Below are 15709 nucleotides of genomic sequence, written 5' to 3'. Positions count from 1 at the left end.
ACTTGGACAGTGCTGTAGCAAATGGGAAACCTTTCCACCAATGGGAGCGAGACTCGTAGCTCAAACGGGTGACGATATTCAAATGAGTAGTGCTCTTTCTCCTGAATCGATACGAAACTGTGCGATACCTTAATTATCGATATAGAAATCGTGATGGGTATAAAAGGCGGCCCTTTTGGCGTTCAAATTCTACTCTCCAAACTGTCGAAAATGAAATCATTTTCAATTTTCTTCCTTCTACTCGTCTCGTTGGCTGTCGCTGCGGTAAGTTGTATCACATTTCTCGTTTTATTTTAAACTTACAAGCTCTTTAACTTAAATGTATTCTGGCCAATTTAATTGTTTCGAACAGGAGGCCCAACTTACCAAGCAACGATCGTCCAGCACGTTGAATGATCCTTCGACAAGCCGAAACTTTGCCGCCATTTTGAAAGCGGAAATGGCCATTCGATCGCTTCCATCCAGCGCCAAGGGTAAATTGAATTCAGTTGATTAGACAATTTGTGATTTTTAGACGGCCACTTGTAATGAACCTTCATTTGAACGTGAATTTTGCACGATAGCGTGTTTGGACCGATTTTCAATGGCGGCCAACGGGACTGTCCGTCCCACCATCAATAACTCCAGCAACGGGCAAAGGCAGTGCAGCTTCTTCATAGACGCACCCGCCGATAAGCTCATCCAGATGACCTGCTCGGTCGTCAGTCTTAAAAGTCCCGGCGCCGAATTAGTTATTTACGGAGGTTCCGAAATCAACGTCAATCCGCCCGTAGTCAATCGAATTTACACTTCAAGGAGCAACAACATGTTCCTGTTTTCCAGGGTCGACAAAACTGACTGGTTCGACTGCAAATGGAAAATGATTCCCGAACCGCAAACAACTGAATATCAACGTAATTATTTATTTCCTTAAGGGAAATTAAATTTCAGTTTAAACTTGATCTGATTTGCCAATTTTAATTGCATTTATAGTTTGTCGCGATGGAACGTCCGCCACTCCCAACGGGACCATTCAGCTATCAGCGGACGATCCCAGCACAGATCCGAGAATGTGCATGTTTGTCATTACCGTTCCTTCCGACCACCGAATTCAGTTGATGTGCTCAAACGTGACCCTCAGCAGTCCTGACAATTATTTACAGGTAATTCTTTGTCTACATAAACCACAGCGTTCGTTTTACTGATAAAATTTTCTCGTTGAAATTAAAAAGGTCCAAACGATTTCCGAAACTGTGATAGCCGATCCACCTGCAATGAATCGGGTCTACACGTCGACCAGCGAAATCATTTACCTGTTTTCTCAATTCAGCAATCGAGACTCTTTCAAATGCCAATGGACGACGGTTATGATCCCACCACTGACAAATGATAACAAACGTAAATATTTCATATTTGTAATTAATTCTCGCACAAGTTTTATTATTTTCCCTTTTTATTCTCAAAGTATGTCGGGAGAAAATCACGAAATCTGCCAGCGGACACATTCAACCGTTAATGGCTAACGGCAAAAATGTTCAACTAAATTCCTGTTCGTTTATCATCGAAGTGCCTCCCAATCAATTGACTGAGATCTCTTGCCCGGTCATCAATTTCACTAGCCCAGGGAGTTATTTGCATGTGAGTTTAATAATTCAGTAGAATATTCTACAAAATTTCACTCCATTTTTTGTTTTATCGACAAAGTTCAGCGGAATTTCCGATTTAAACATGGCTCTTACGCCTCTGGCCAACCGAGTGTACACTTCCGGCGTCGATTTGATTCATTTGAATTCTCAAATTGACGTCAATAAAGATTGGTTTAATTGCACATGGTCAGCTGTTCCGGCTCTATCGACGACGGATTTCAAACGTGAGTCCCAGCAATTATTAAAACTATGTCACACTATAATTCTTAAACCGATTTTTAATATGTCTAGTCTGTCGCCATGGAGGAACAACATCGTCCACTGGGACCCTTCAACCATTTTTGGATGGTCTAACAACGGGAGAACCGAGAGAATGTTATTTCTTCATTGAATTGCCTTTGGATGAACAAATTGAGTTTTCGTGTTCATCCATGAACTTGTCAAGTCCTGGAAGTTATTTGAGGGTATAATTCAATTATCCTATCTCTACATTTCCACCCGAATAATTTTTTTGAATTTCAACGACAGGTCGTTGGTGTGTCTGATTTTGACGAGAATCCGCCCATAGAAAACGGAATTTATTTGTCAAATGGAACGAGAGTCCTTGTGTATTCGAAATTCAACAACGGGGATTGGTTCGATTGCATTTGGGCGTCAACAACCTGCCCTGTTCCACTGACGACAGACGCTGCAACTTCAACGGCAAGTACAACAGCAGTCACGACACCAGCGACTACCTCGTCGACAACTACCACCGCACAGCCAACCACCTCAACAACAATGCCATCAACTACGTCGACCACAACAACAGCTCCAACAACATCCACTGCAACGACTTCAACAACACCCAAAACAACAACGATTCCAACCATTACCGAAGAATACTACTACTATGAAGAATAACTTTTGGGTTAAAGGCTTACCCGCAAAGATTCCGAGTAGCGATTTATCGCCCATTTTCTACACATTTAAACTAATGACTCTAGATTTTAATGTTGGTAAGGTATTTTTGTCGACGCGTTCCTATTCAACGTGAGTGAATGCCGAGTGTAGGGAATTAGTGTTGATAAAAAACAAAGCGCTTTGCTGTTTAGTTCAACAACGTTTTACGGTTTTACAATGGCTCTATACTTGTCATAAATATCTTATCAGCGACAACTTGAAAAATTTTAATCCGTCTATTTGCTTAATTGATCTTTTGTTTATCAACTTCAATCCGGTGAGTAGTAAGGAACATGCAAATGTCGGAGGAGAGACGTAACCACACGATCCGATGAACAACGACCAAAGGTGAGTTGATTTTTCCGGATTTTTCTGATTTATTTTATTTGTTCTAAATTCGAGATGAATTTTGGTTCATACATTTTACATGGACGTCGTGTGAGCGGCACCTGCAGCAATTGAAAAAGTCCAGTTAGGCCATAACCATTCCAGTCACATTTCAGATGTTTGACTAATATGAACAAGGTTTTCACTGAAAAAGAAATAAGTGAGGGTATTCCTTCTATCAACGGTTCTGCAAGAGAAATTGATTCCCTTTTTTAAACAATTTCGATTACCACCTACCACTCAGGAAACGCTTTAGATTTTCAACTTCCAACACATCAATTTTTTGTATAGGGAAGTGGGGTGGGATGGTTCATAGATTTGATATTGAGTTAAATTTTTGAAGCTTTTTGGATGCGATGCCATTATTTAAAAAAAGAAATTTCTGAACGCGTTTAATTCCAGTCCCCACTGAGGGTATTTTCATTTTCCTTCACTTCTGTGTCTGTGCAACTGCCAAAAAACAGAAAAAAACGGTGAAACGTTCATGTTTTTCGTTTTGAAAATCGCCCGTCGGTTTACCTTTCCCCTCACCTTCCTTTGTTAGCCAAAAACCTGTGGGACTAATGCGACTTTGAAATTACCGAAGCGTTTGCTTTTTTCATGTTGGAACCAGGAAAATTTTGACAATTGCGTGCCGACTGTCTATCAAAGGCAGCAGTTGTTGTTGTTGCCCAGACCCCAGACCCGAGAATGTGCGCAATCGTCGTTTCCGTCGCAGTTTTGAACGCACAAACTGCGCACTTGGACAGCGGCAAAAAGGCAAAACAATAAAACACCTTTAGTATGTGGGGGTTCTAAGCCCTTGGTAGCTATACATACGAATAACCCCCGCGTACTTCTTAGTTCCCTCTAAGTGCTTTTCTCCGATTTCTCAAAAACGCTACTAGAAACGGGTCCTTAGTAGCACCTTAGTAGCAGCAGCTTAAAATTTTAAGTTTCCACCAATAGGAGCGAGACTCGTAGCTCAAACAGTTGACGATATTCAAATCGGTTGTCTGTTTCTCTTGAATCGATACGAAACTGTGCGATACCTTAACTATCGATATAGAAATCGTGATGGGTATAAAAGGCGGCCCTTTTGGCGTTCAAATTCTACTCTCCAAAAATTCCTGTCGAAAATGAAATCATTTTCAATTTTCTTCCTTCTACTCGTCTCGTTGGCTGTCGCCGTGGTGAGTCATTTCACATTTTCAATTTTTATTTTAAAAAGGCTAAACTCTTAACTTAACTTAAATGTATTCCGACCAATTTAATTGTTTCGAACAGGAGGCCCAACTTACCAAGCAACGATCGTCCAGCATGGGCACGTCGAATGATCCTTCGACAAGCCGCAACTTTGCCGCCATTTTAAAAGCGGAAATGGCCATTCGATCACTTCCATCCAGCGGCAAAGGTAAATTTAATTCAGTTGATTAGACAATTTGTGATTTTTAGACGGCTACTTGTAATGTACCTTCATTTGAACGTCAATTTGCACAAATAGCGTGTTTGGACCGATTTTCAATGGCGGCCAAAGGGACCATTCGTCCCACCATTTCTAACTCCATCAACGGACAAAGGCAGTGCAGCTTCTTCATCAACGCACCCGCCATTGAAAATCGGTCCAAACTGGGCAAGATTTAAACGAAGGCGAATGCTAGAGCAAATGTGTACCGCAGGGACTGTACCGTTTCCTTTCTTGGCCGAATTAAAAGATTCTCTAATGTTCTTAATCTCTTAATCGATTTCGTTTTGTTAATCGATTCTTAATTTTTTCCCAATTAGTGTTTGGTGAAATGACGATGGAACGGCTAAAGTGACGAAACAGTGTGACCAAAGAAGAAGCGGCCAAAGGCTCAACCGATCCGATTCGAGCACAGATGAATGGAAATGACAACTTATGGCTCAAACGCTTTTCGCCGACCTGCCACTTTACGTCGGCGGAAATTATAGGCGCTGCAATTATACCAATGAGTTGGTCTGCCCCTGATCCTTGGAGCACTGGACCAACTGCCCATATTGAGGTAAATTATTTAAAATTAGTGTTAATAATATTTTCTCTTGACAAAAATGACACCAAGGAAGATTGGAAGGGCTTTGTGTATTAACTAGGGTGGATTTGGACTACGTATTAGCTGTCGTTTATTATCTCACTCCTTACAACACTCCTTACTAACTCCTTTCAACACGCAATGCAATGAAAAAGAGAAGAGCTGAAATACCTACGAGATACGGACATGTGGTGCGTTCAATTTTGAAATGTGACATCGGTCTCGAATGACTTGATTAGAACCTGCCACGCTTTATTGTGTAGGTTGGATTAAACTTTCGATTCTACGAATTGAAGACGAAATTAAAGAAAAAAGGGATTTTAACTAACCGTTTTCAAGTGTGTTGACCAATCAATGCGACCAAAATTGATTCGATTGTACAAGACTAGAAGTGTGCGGCTGTAACCGACCGATTTGTGTCGACTACTGTCGTAGTGTTCATTCGTTTGGTTCGAGCGGCAAGTTAAAACCAGAGGGTGGTGTCGGGAGGGGGTAGGTGAATTTACGCCGAGCTCATTAATCACCCGAGCGGAAAACAGACGCGTGCGTCATTTTTTCACCAACAATTTAAAGCCGATTTGTATAGAAGAAAAACAACTGCGAGAGCCACACACTTGTGGATTTTTTTCCCTGTTGGACGACAAAGGGCCGCGTGAATCATCAGCTCGGGGCTTATCTTTGCCGGCCAACAAAACAGAACGCAGATGCTCCATGCAGACCTCATGTTTTCGGGTGTAACTCTGTCGGTTGTGGATTCCCTTGCACACCAATCAGAACTAGAGTTTGTCTTTTTTGGCTACGTGTCACCATTTCGGTTACCATTTTTCTGTCAACCTGGGACGACAATCCCAACTGTTTCTAAGGTCCCTCCCTCCTTTTGTCCCCCGTTTCTATCAATAGGAAAACTGAATACGACGGGCATTTAAATGACGACCCATTTCGTCGTTGGATTCATAAACCTTCGAACCTCCCGTAGAAAATGAAGTTGTTTCCGATCGTCTTCCTTTTGGCTGTCGCTGCTGGGGTAAGTTGCGTCTTTGAATATTTCTCGTTTGAGTTTCGATATTTAACCTCAAGCTCATTCCTATATGTCCAAAACAGGAGGCCCTTGACGAAATCTGCAATTCCCGGAAGACGACAACAAATCTGATAGCGAGACGAACTTGGCCCAGTCAAATTGCCTCGACGACGGCCAAACCGACAACCGACACGACGACGGCCAGTCCAAAGAGCACAACAACCGCAGAGTCATCCACTGTTTCGACGACAGCACCAACAACAACCACAACAACTGCTGTGACAAGCACGACGAGCATCCCGTCGACAACCACCACAAAGTCCAGCAGCACCATGAGCTCAACATCAACAACCACCATGGCTACAACAACAACTCCTTTACTGATTCTTTTCAATTGCTCCGTTACTGATCCAGGTAATGAACATTATTCGATTGCACTAACAAACTTGAGGTTGAAACGACTAAATGAATCGAAATTTCTCTCGTCTAAATTAATTCACGAATCTGCACGACTAAATCCATTTGCGGGAGCGAAGAGTGTGGAACTATGTGCACCAATTTGACGTCAACGGGAGGTGTTGTCCAGTCTCCCAACTACCCCGGTGATTACGGGAATGAGGAGAGGCGATGCGAAGTCTCCATCACCGCGCCGGCAGGATGGATGATCCAATTGAAATTCACCGCCTTCAATGTGGAGAAGAACGTAGCTGCTGTCTTTGTAAGTATACAACGTCTACTCTGTCTATCTAAGTGAATTAAGGGGAAAATCGAATTTTAGCGCTTGATGCAGTCATCCTAATTTCATTTGACACTCTCAGGCTAACGATGGCACATCGTCTGTAATGACTCCGACCAGCGGCAACACAATTCCTGATCTAGTCCCCACGGCCGTCGGCATGATGCGCATCTTCTTTCAATATTATGTCAGTAGTAAACCCATCACGGCCACATACAATTGGCAGGCGACTTTTTCTGTGACGGTAAATTTCATTTTTCATCAAATATTCCTGCGATATTTTTAATCTGAAACGTTTTCATTTGTCTAACCTCGACAGAGCCAAGGGAGTTTATGTTCCGTCGAAAATCCAGGTAACGCACATTCGTTCGATGAAATCGATTGAAATCCAATCGCTTAACGCTAGAAATTTTCTAAAATTTTTAAAACATTTTGAATTTGTCTATTTTGTCACGTGAATGTACGCGTCTGCGAATTTGAATTGAATATGCGTATACGAATTTGACGCGAAGCGTGCGGGAATATGTGCACCAATGTGACGCCGGCGGGCAATGGTGTTGTCCAGTCTCCCAACTTCCCCGCCGACTACGGGAGTGAATACAAGAATTGCCAAGTCTCTATTGTCGTGCCAGCAGGAAAGCGAATCCGGTTGGAATTCACTACCTTCAATTTGGAGACTGACATAAGTTCTATTCTTGTAAGTAATGCATCGATTCAAATCGATTGTGTTTCATTAAATTTAAATACTATTTATGCTGTTCTTCGTGTTTCCATTTAGTTTTTTAATTGTATTTTCACCACATTCGGTGGAATGATTACAAAATTTATTGTTTTACTTTCCAGGTTAGCGACAAAAGCGCACTTTATTTGCCCTGGACAACCGGAAATACAATTCCTCCAGTAGTCACCACATCATCCAACATATTGTTAATGAAATTTTTTACCAAAGACAGTACTAAACCCAATGCCGCAATATATAATTGGAAGGCGACTTACACTGCGGTATGGCATCTGACATTATCAAAATTTTAAATTTTAACTTCAAACGACGTTTCTATTATATCTTTATTGTTGAGCAGGTATAGAGGTGCAACAACCACAACATCTCGGATGACTACAAAAAAAAACGACGACTAGGAATGAAATAAAGACTTTCTTGCTTAACGTACCAAATCTAAAATCATGATTCAATGAATTGTTTGACTGAGCTGAAATTCCCTGCCACAGTCCCAACACTAATCTGCAGATCATACTGTCACTCGCAGTGCTTTAGTAACACACAGCGCTGTGATTTCAAATTATTTTCAACTGTTATATTATCAATTGGCAAAGAAATAAATTGATTTATTCCCAAACAGGTCACTTGTCCCTTTCTTCGTTTTCGTTGTTACGACATCAAACGTCGAAATAAAAGTTGATATCAAGTTATGCGTTCGTGCAAGATCTGCAAGTGGAGTTTTAATTAGCTATCGTTGGAATTCTTGGAAAGTGTATATCGACTGTAATGGCGAGCAGTAACCTGGATGTTCCCTGGCAGCCAAAAATGTGACAAGGCTCTGTTGCAACTCGACAAGGATTCATTCAGGAGAGAACGACATAATTTGCATTTTTTCACTCTTTGACTTTGACAGCTGACAGGATTTGATCTAGACGACCGTACTAGGATCGAGCGGCATCGCCCGATCGATTTTGAGCGAAATAGAATTGTCTTTAATTTGAAAATAATAAACTTCCAACATAATCCGACGCTAAAACATAAAAAACATATAATTGATTTTCGAGAAGAAAAAAATTCTCAAAATCTCAAGAAGAAATTTGTAAATTACATCTGGCAAGTGGCAACACGAGCAGACGAACGTTGCACATGAAAATGTAGCGAAAGTTCGCGAACCGGATACTCGAGAACTCGACGTTTAAAAACTTGTTGCATAGTTTAGTTCGTGACAAAATTCCAAAAGGTGCATTAAGCTAAAATAGATTTTTGTTTGAAACTCAAGGTTTTCAAGGTCTTGAACTTCTTGTTTCAGTAGGTGAGAGAGGTGAACCCTTCCTTACCTGTGTTTGTTCACGTGATAAGACGACATGGAGGTAGGAAGAAACTTAGTAAGTCTAGTTTACTATTTGTTGTGATTATCACAAGCGTTTTATTCTTCTCAGTGTGTCGTGGGCCTCGAGTGGCTAAGCTAAAGTGCTACTCGGCTTCGAATGGCTTTGCAATCGTCTTGTCTCTGCATTGATCTTGGGCAGCTGTTTACTTCACACCGTTCAACACTTAAACTTTGTCACTTTTTGTGGAAAGAAGTTCTCCCTCAAAATGGAATATATTTGAAAGGCAACTAACGACAGAATAGGCAACAGAATCTATTTTGTAAAGTCCAACTTTATAATCACATAATTGGATTGGCTCTACTCTTAAACCGAGACACTGTTTTCTTTTCTTTTGTCTGTTCTATAGTAGAGAAATTCCAATTTTCCCCTTTCGTAACTGGCCATTGCCATAGTCTCTGGGCAGGAGATTTTGTCTTTGGCACTGTTTATAGGAGTAGCTCTTTTCTTTATTCTGCGCTTTGGTTGAAAGGTTCATCCAAATTGTCTACACTGTCCCACAGTCTTGGTAAAACCTTATACAAATTTTGTTTTGTTTTTTTAAAGCCTTTTTCCTGTTTTTCAAATGAGTTGCAACAGGTACACTCCAGCGGACTTAGCTCTTCTACGGTTTATTAGCTCGGCAGGATGCAACTCTCGGGTCAATGATTCAACTGTTGGCCGGTATACATGCCGACTAAGGAGACGCTGCGTCGCAGTGGACTGTCGGCACAGGTAAAGAAATTCAGCTCTTTCATTGTTAGCCAGTTAGGACTTTGTATAGATTGGGTAAGCCAAGTTGGGTCCATCTTTTGCTGAATGCATCACGCGGAACACATGGACGCCCCAAGCTCAATTAACATCTTACAGAGAGTGAGGTTCTGCCCTTTCCCGAGTTTTTCCTGAGTTTTACCCCTCTTTTCAGTCACCTTCATCAAATGTTATAACTAATTGTTTGGCTGGTTTCATTCAACTTTATTCCGCATTTCTTTCGCACTCCACTGAGGATGATTTTTTTCCGTTGTCCAACGTGTTACGATACGCTATGTTTCAATTGAATCAAAAATGTATTGTTTCGGTTAGCCCGAATTCGTTCTCTAGAATTTCTGTAATAATATAGACATCACCATTGCCTTTGAATTTCCAGGAACGACTTTGTATAAAATAACCTGAAATTTTAAAAGGAGAAAAAACATTTTTATTTCTCGTTTGTTTTAATGTAATTTTGTTGTTGACTCAAGCCCAACTTGTGTCAAAGTTTGGGGTATGTGAGCGTTATGTACATCCGGTTGAAATAATATAATGTGTAATTATTTATAGAACTCCGGCGGTTTTGAGGTCCGCGAGGATCTTGACGACGTGCTCGGGCATGGGTGGAGGAGTGGGGAGGTGGTCGCCGGTGGCCTGGAATCCGTTTTCATCGGCCACCCAATTGACGGTGAGGACGACGCCGTCGGGAGTCGTGAACGAGTAGGAGCCCTTGGACACGGTGCCGATATCCTCCGGTTTGGGTCCAACTTGTTTCTGGCTGCCACTTTCAGACACTTTGGTGCCATCGGCAGACTCGAAACTGATTTACAATTCATTAGGATCTTAGAATAGGATCTAATGACACCAGGATTAATTAACTTACTCGAAGGAGTAGCTGCCGTCGGCGTTCATTTCGCTGTTGGATGACACAATTTCGATGGGCTTTTTATCTCCTTGAGGAGCGGCGAGGGCCACGGCCAAGAAAGCGACAGCGACGATCTGGTAGTGCATCAAGTCAAAATAAAAGGTTAAACTTTATATTTAATCAAATAAGAGTTGACTAACTTACCAATTTCATTTTTAGCCGGTTTCGGTTGTTTAGCTGCTCTTCTGAAGACAGTTGAAGGAATTGTGTGAAGAAGATTGCGATGTTGGCCAATTTTTATACCCTGCAGTTGCGGTTGAGTGAAAGTGATCAGCAAAGACCTTCCACAGGTAACAGCATTCTCTTCTTCTTTGGGGATGGGCATTTTGTAAATATGAAAATGAGCGAAAGGGATGATGCAACAGACAGCATTTGCTGGAATATTTTTAAAATCAAAACGCGAATTTTTCAAGACCGGAAAATAAAATATTAAATGAATTAACTTTTGAATTAAAAAACTAAATGAACGCGCACTCACCTTAGGAAAGCAGTATTTATTTTGAAAAATGCCCGTTTTGATTTAAAAAAGTACTATTCAGTAAATTGGCAACACCACAAAAAGCCAAAACAAAATGGCTACCACTCTACCAGTATCTTTGCGTGCCGTGAGCCCTTGAAGTCGTCAAGGTTTCTCTTACATGAAAATCTTGATTTACAAACTAATGTTAAAGAATGCAGTTAAATAAAAGCTACCAGCAACCAAATTCAGACAAGGATTTCAAGACGCCTTACCTAAAGAGAGTGTGGCGTTTCTTCTGGTTAGTTAGTTCACTCCATTTTTCTTTTAATTATGCAGACAAATGATGTAACATTTCAAGTGTGAATAACCTTTGCCTTTTTTTTCATTTAGGGTTTTTCCAATAAGGATGGAGTCGGTATAATTGGCTAATTAAGGACTAATTTGGGTAATTTGGTTTATTTCAGAAAATTTATAGTGATTTTGTACCAGTTCTTTTTTTTTCCTTTGTAAGAAATGGTGTTTTGGTGCAATGCTGTTCCTTTTTGACATAGCACAGAATTGACAAACTTCATCAGTTTTGACATCTTCGATGCAGATGCCCAGATGCCAACCCTAAATAGCGGCATTTCCAAATCTCTGACATTGTTTGGAAACTTTGTAGGCTGATTGCTTCACGGTAATTACCATTGGCTCCTACATAAAGTGTTTATGTTTACTTCATTGACAACTTTTTTTTTGCCTGCCCCTGTACCTAAACTGACTTTGCAGAGATTTGGATAGATGTGATTTGTGGTGTTAAATCTTTGCCTGAGCCTGAAGATACTACACAGTCTTGCATGCTGATTGTATTTGATGCTGTGCAAGCCCTAATGGTTAAAGGAAGGCAACCTCATTGATGTATGTATTGGTAGGTTGTTGATTTTGGTTTATCATTGTGCAAAGTAACTGTCAAATCCTTTTTTGCTGAAATTTTTCTTCTCTTTATTTTATTGCAGGTTTGGCAACTGCTTAATCTGAAAGGGGCTCTTGTATTTCTTCAAGTCAGAGAATTTATTGTAAGCCAGTAAGTTGAATGTTCATCTTGAAATAGTTGAAGAGATCGAATGGAGTCTACTCTTCAACAACAAGGGGATTCAACATCGAGTTACATATTGAAGTTTTACAGTAGTAACTCGAGTTGAACAACAGTAATATATAATTTGTGCTATGATATATATTCTGTATGAGTGAGAAATGAAATATACAAATTATGTGATATGAGAATTGTGTATATTGTCCCACCTCCACCCACAATTCCTCCACAGTTTAGTGAAAACAACATACATGCATACATACACTGATACACATATACAAACATACATACACTTAAGTTAACCCGTTGGCTGCCACGCCATACAACCCGTAGGTTGTTCTCTACTCACTAAGAGCCATGTCTGAAGGATCCATGACCAATGGGGGGAGGGGGACTTGCCATTGCTGACAAGTCCGGGCTGACACGGTGATGGGAGAACATGGAATGCATGCCTCAAGAATGGATCACCGCATCGACAAGGGGGAACAAAGGCGTGGCAGCCAACGGGTTAACTAACAAACAAACACATATTACCAACAACAAATGATGATCCGCGATGACATTTTGGAGATACCGGCGATGTTTTGGTGTCCGTCTTCTCAACGTCAGTATTTCCTGGATGAAGACAAAATAATTCTTATTAAGTTACATGACACATAAAGGTACATTTATCTGGTTTTTTTGCTCAAAACTTAAAAAGCGCAATTTCACTTGCTTAAAATTTAACTATCAATACTGAGAACGGCACACAGAACAAAGCTCACTTGCTAGTTTTTTGCAAATTTTCCGGAAGTAAACCGGAAGTAAGCGATAGCTCCTCAACTGTTGGGCTGTCGTCAAAATAAACCATATATTCGTGATCCCCATGAAATTTGGGGTCGATCTGATATGTTTTAAACGAAATCCAATTTTTGGCCAAAATCGAGAATTTTCCTGAACTATAGTTCAGGAAAATTTTCGAAACCGGAAGTACGAAATCGTACAAAAAAATACATGAACTTTACCACAAATTTCACGAGGATCACGAATATGTGGTTCTTTTGTACGTAGAATGAATATTTACTAAACTACTGACTGAAATGAGTAAAACCGGAAGTAGAAAAAATAAGCAAATATCGAAAATTTAACAAGTGAGCTTTGTTGGGGGAATAGTTATCATCAATTAAAACTAAAAGATTACCACAAAAAACTACCGATAAATGTTTAAGGAGATGTGCAAAGTATCTGAAACAGATTGTTTTGACAGCTAAAAATTATCGAAAAGCCATCTAGCGGTAGAAAAGGAAACATCCAAGTAAAACTTCGTTTGCGCGCAAGAAGGGCTTGATTTTGGAATTATTACACAGACAGAGTTCAACGCAAATATATTACTAGTAGATAATCTACGAAAATAATTCAATTGATTGTCGGGTACCTGGGCATAATCCAGTGGTGAATGACTACAGGTGTGTCATAGTGGATGGAAGCGATCACTGAAGTGGTCCAGTATCTCGTCAATGAAGTAAGGACAAATTGTGTAGCAGCAGGACGGAAGCCAGATGAGCGTGCGTCTCGAAGATAGGGATGGAGTAGAACGTTGGTGGTGGAAGTCACTCTTCTCATAGATGGGGATCTAGCGAGCACTGTAAAAAAAAAATGTATCACATTAATGAAAATATAAAAATGAATAAAACATATCAGTCTTTAACTCTTTACCTTTTCTAAGAAGCACACTGAAATGTTCACGATGAAAAAACAGTAAAAATGGCATTCACAGCAACCAACAGCATTACTCCTCCTGTTGAGATAAATTTCTAATGGTAAAGAAAGTGTTATGAACATTTTTTGCAGCAGTATGGTGGCAGGTGATATTGATGCTTTACCGACAAAATTTGAGTGATGAATATAGTAATGCATAATTTGATTTTCATCCAGCAGATCTGGTATGTGTAAGATCTGGTATGTGTAAGAACTGGTATGTTTACTAACACATGGCAGGTATGTTATTCATTCCAAACTCTTCATGTCACTGAAACTCTAAGAAGCAATGGGAAAAAGAACTCTATGTTACTTACAAATATACACGGATTTACCTATGAAAAATAAAACTCTACCTATCCCTCGGCTGAGTTGCCTTCTAAACAGAAGTAGAAACAGCCATAACAAAAGACCAGCTGCTGCAGGTTAAACCACCAAAATTGCAAGATTCCAAAAGGATCCTGTGGTTCATGAGCAAGAGTGCCTATGTTATATGAAAATTTGAATTATGATGGTCTTAAATGCTTCACTGTTCTGGTATGGTAGCAGTAAAGAGAAAATTACCTATCTTGGAACATTTGTATTCCACTATGTGTGGGCTTCAAACATGGGTTTTAGGCTTTTGATATCCTGAGGATCATGATGAACAGTGACTGAGCGCTAAACCAACTTGTTGGAATGACAGCATACATCTAGACTTGCAGAAATAAATTGGTATAATATACAAAATAAGGAAACTAGGGCAAACTAAACCTACATAAGATGCGAAGTTCAGCTTGATATTTGAAATCACAGAAAAATAAGTATAAAATAGCAACACTTTGTTTCGCCCATTTCTCCACATTTCACGGTGCAGAAACAACAAGGGCGACAGTGACGCCATCTGGTAATGAGTTTTGAATCTTATGTTGGTTGCACAGACAGTCAGACAGAGATATGACATTACACGTTTCACGTCCAACAAGTCGTAACTTTCATAAGTTTCTTCGCAGCAAATTAAAAAGTTAAACAACGGAGATCGAATGAGTCAACTGTTTGTAAGTAATAGATAACACAACCTTTAGCTAATGATTTTTACAGCATCCTTGACTAAATGTTTTTAGATAATGTCAGCTGAAGTTGTTGTGTGACCTGGCCAACTGGGACCAATAAATAAAGCAGCCAATAATGCAAGCCATGTCTTCTGAAGCTAAATAATTTCTGTTGCAAGTTAGTTACCTTTACCAACATGTTTTTAAATTACTGTGATATTTAAGGTTTCTAACATTTCAGGTTAACTTTTCGCTGTCAAGTTGTAAATCTTCAAGATATTGGTGCCTTCGCCAGATCCAATTCTTTACTGCAATCTATTTTAAGGACACCAGCAAGAAAATGCTGCTACTCAAGATTTAACGGTGACCACCACTGAGTTCTAATTTAAGACATGTAAGATTGATAGATTTGAGGTATTGCTTTCTGTCACTTTAAAATTATTAATTATACTCTCCTTTCAGGTTAATCCCTCACCGCCGTTATAGTTGTTTGAAACTGATGAGAGATTGCTGGAACTGAAGATTGATAATTTGTGTAGACTTAGATCAATTACAAGTGCATATCTGGGCTGGGCTCCTTCTTTTCTGTGGGCCCGTTTCCCTAACTAACCAATAACCAACGCCCGCCGGTGGTCACTCACCCGCTGTGATAACCAGGAGGATGAGGAGGGCTCTGTCGAACGGGGACTTGGAAGGCGCATGATCCGAGGGAACTTTTTGAGGGTCATGAGTCTAACTAAGAAGCCTACTGTGACTAATCGCTCCCTAGCAAAACTGGCCTCGCACTCTTCTTCACTGGCCAGGTAATCTCCCTGGTCGCAGTCAATTAAGTCAGTGTTTCCCCCTGTCTTCATTGACTGTAATTACAAGTCAGCAAAACATAGCAATTTACAATTTTAGTACACACGGTG

General features: G+C 40.3%; 3 protein-coding genes and 4 long non-coding RNA genes across 8 annotated transcripts; 4 read left to right on the top strand and 3 right to left on the bottom strand.

Moving 5' to 3' along the window:
- The first annotated feature begins 61 nt into the window (after nt 1–61).
- On the top strand, nt 62–3083 carry LOC124208895. Its single transcript, XM_046606755.1, has 9 exons — nt 62–264; nt 353–473; nt 564–893; nt 973–1142; nt 1212–1377; nt 1445–1617; nt 1684–1849; nt 1917–2089; nt 2154–3083. The coding sequence occupies exons 1-9, from the start codon at nt 154–156 to the stop codon at nt 2526–2528; spliced, it is 1785 nt and encodes a 594-aa protein (XP_046462711.1). The 5' UTR covers nt 62–153; the 3' UTR covers nt 2529–3083.
- A 2781-nt stretch (nt 3084–5864) lies between these two features.
- Nucleotides 5865–8234, top strand: LOC124208894 (cell wall protein DAN4-like). Its single transcript, XM_046606754.1, has 8 exons — nt 5865–6008; nt 6086–6416; nt 6539–6720; nt 6821–6982; nt 7058–7091; nt 7251–7435; nt 7582–7740; nt 7818–8234. Exons 1-8 carry the CDS (start codon nt 5964–5966, stop codon nt 7821–7823), a joined length of 1104 nt encoding a protein of 367 aa, XP_046462710.1. The 5' UTR covers nt 5865–5963; the 3' UTR covers nt 7824–8234.
- A 404-nt stretch (nt 8235–8638) lies between these two features.
- On the top strand, nt 8639–12209 carry LOC124208893. Its single transcript, XR_006880689.1, has 12 exons — nt 8639–8696; nt 8766–8826; nt 8896–9106; nt 9194–9352; nt 9424–9558; nt 10144–10600; nt 10658–10788; nt 11170–11256; nt 11349–11403; nt 11470–11634; nt 11727–11865; nt 11954–12209. It is a non-coding gene; the product is annotated as an uncharacterized LOC124208893 (long non-coding RNA).
- On the bottom strand, nt 9783–10736 carry LOC124208891 (endocuticle structural glycoprotein SgAbd-3-like). 2 transcript variants are annotated; one of them, XR_006880688.1, is made up of 4 exons: nt 10643–10736; nt 10457–10572; nt 9951–10393; nt 9783–9866 (listed from the first exon to the last, which is right to left on the bottom strand). XR_006880688.1 is itself a non-coding variant. In XM_046606753.1 (3 exons), exons 1-3 carry the CDS (start codon nt 10649–10651, stop codon nt 10138–10140), a joined length of 381 nt encoding a protein of 126 aa, XP_046462709.1. In that variant the 5' UTR covers nt 10652–10736; the 3' UTR covers nt 9783–10137. The 2 variants fall into 2 exon arrangements, 1 of the variants encoding a protein (XP_046462709.1); XM_046606753.1 differs by having other exon boundaries at nt 9783–10393.
- An 89-nt stretch (nt 12210–12298) lies between the features above and the next one.
- Nucleotides 12299–13784, bottom strand: LOC124208890. Its single transcript, XR_006880687.1, has 3 exons — nt 13726–13784; nt 13445–13652; nt 12299–12645 (listed from the first exon to the last, which is right to left on the bottom strand). It is a non-coding gene; the product is annotated as an uncharacterized LOC124208890 (long non-coding RNA).
- Nucleotides 13785–13786: 2 nt separating this feature from the next.
- LOC124208889 lies at nt 13787–14699 on the bottom strand. Its single transcript, XR_006880686.1, has 5 exons — nt 14525–14699; nt 14332–14459; nt 14124–14251; nt 13893–14046; nt 13787–13823 (listed from the first exon to the last, which is right to left on the bottom strand). It is a non-coding gene; the product is annotated as an uncharacterized LOC124208889 (long non-coding RNA).
- On the top strand, nt 14687–15439 carry LOC124208888. Its single transcript, XR_006880685.1, has 4 exons — nt 14687–14804; nt 14871–14976; nt 15040–15192; nt 15261–15439. It is a non-coding gene; the product is annotated as an uncharacterized LOC124208888 (long non-coding RNA).
- The last annotated feature ends 270 nt before the right edge of the window (nt 15440–15709 follow it).

Source organism: Daphnia pulex, chromosome 12 (assembly GCF_021134715.1).
Source record: "Daphnia pulex isolate KAP4 chromosome 12, ASM2113471v1".
Taxonomy (NCBI): Eukaryota; Metazoa; Arthropoda; class Branchiopoda; order Diplostraca; family Daphniidae; genus Daphnia; species Daphnia pulex.
Note: the sequence above shows the minus strand (reverse complement) of the source record. Positions and strands in the feature narration are given on the sequence as shown.

Excerpts from the sequence above, each read along its gene's own strand:
- LOC124208895 (XM_046606755.1), top strand. The coding sequence starts at position 154 with ATGGGTATAAAAGGCGGCCCTTTTGGCGTTCAAATTCTACTCTCCAAA. Across the intron at positions 265-352 it reads TCTCGTTGGCTGTCGCTGCG|GAGGCCCAACTTACCAAGCA; the intron begins GTAAGTTGTATC and ends TGTTTCGAACAG. Across the intron at positions 2,090-2,153 it reads GTCCTGGAAGTTATTTGAGG|GTCGTTGGTGTGTCTGATTT; the intron begins GTATAATTCAAT and ends TTTCAACGACAG.
- LOC124208894 (XM_046606754.1), top strand. The coding sequence starts at position 5,964 with ATGAAGTTGTTTCCGATCGTCTTCCTTTTGGCTGTCGCTGCTGGG. Across the intron at positions 6,417-6,538 it reads TTGCTCCGTTACTGATCCAG|AGTGTGGAACTATGTGCACC; the intron begins GTAATGAACATT and ends GCGGGAGCGAAG. Across the intron at positions 7,436-7,581 it reads CTGACATAAGTTCTATTCTT|GTTAGCGACAAAAGCGCACT; the intron begins GTAAGTAATGCA and ends TTTACTTTCCAG.
- LOC124208891 (XM_046606753.1), bottom strand. Across the intron at positions 10,394-10,456 it reads GACGGCAGCTACTCCTTCGA|TTTCGAGTCTGCCGATGGCA; the intron begins GTAAGTTAATTA and ends ATTGTAAATCAG.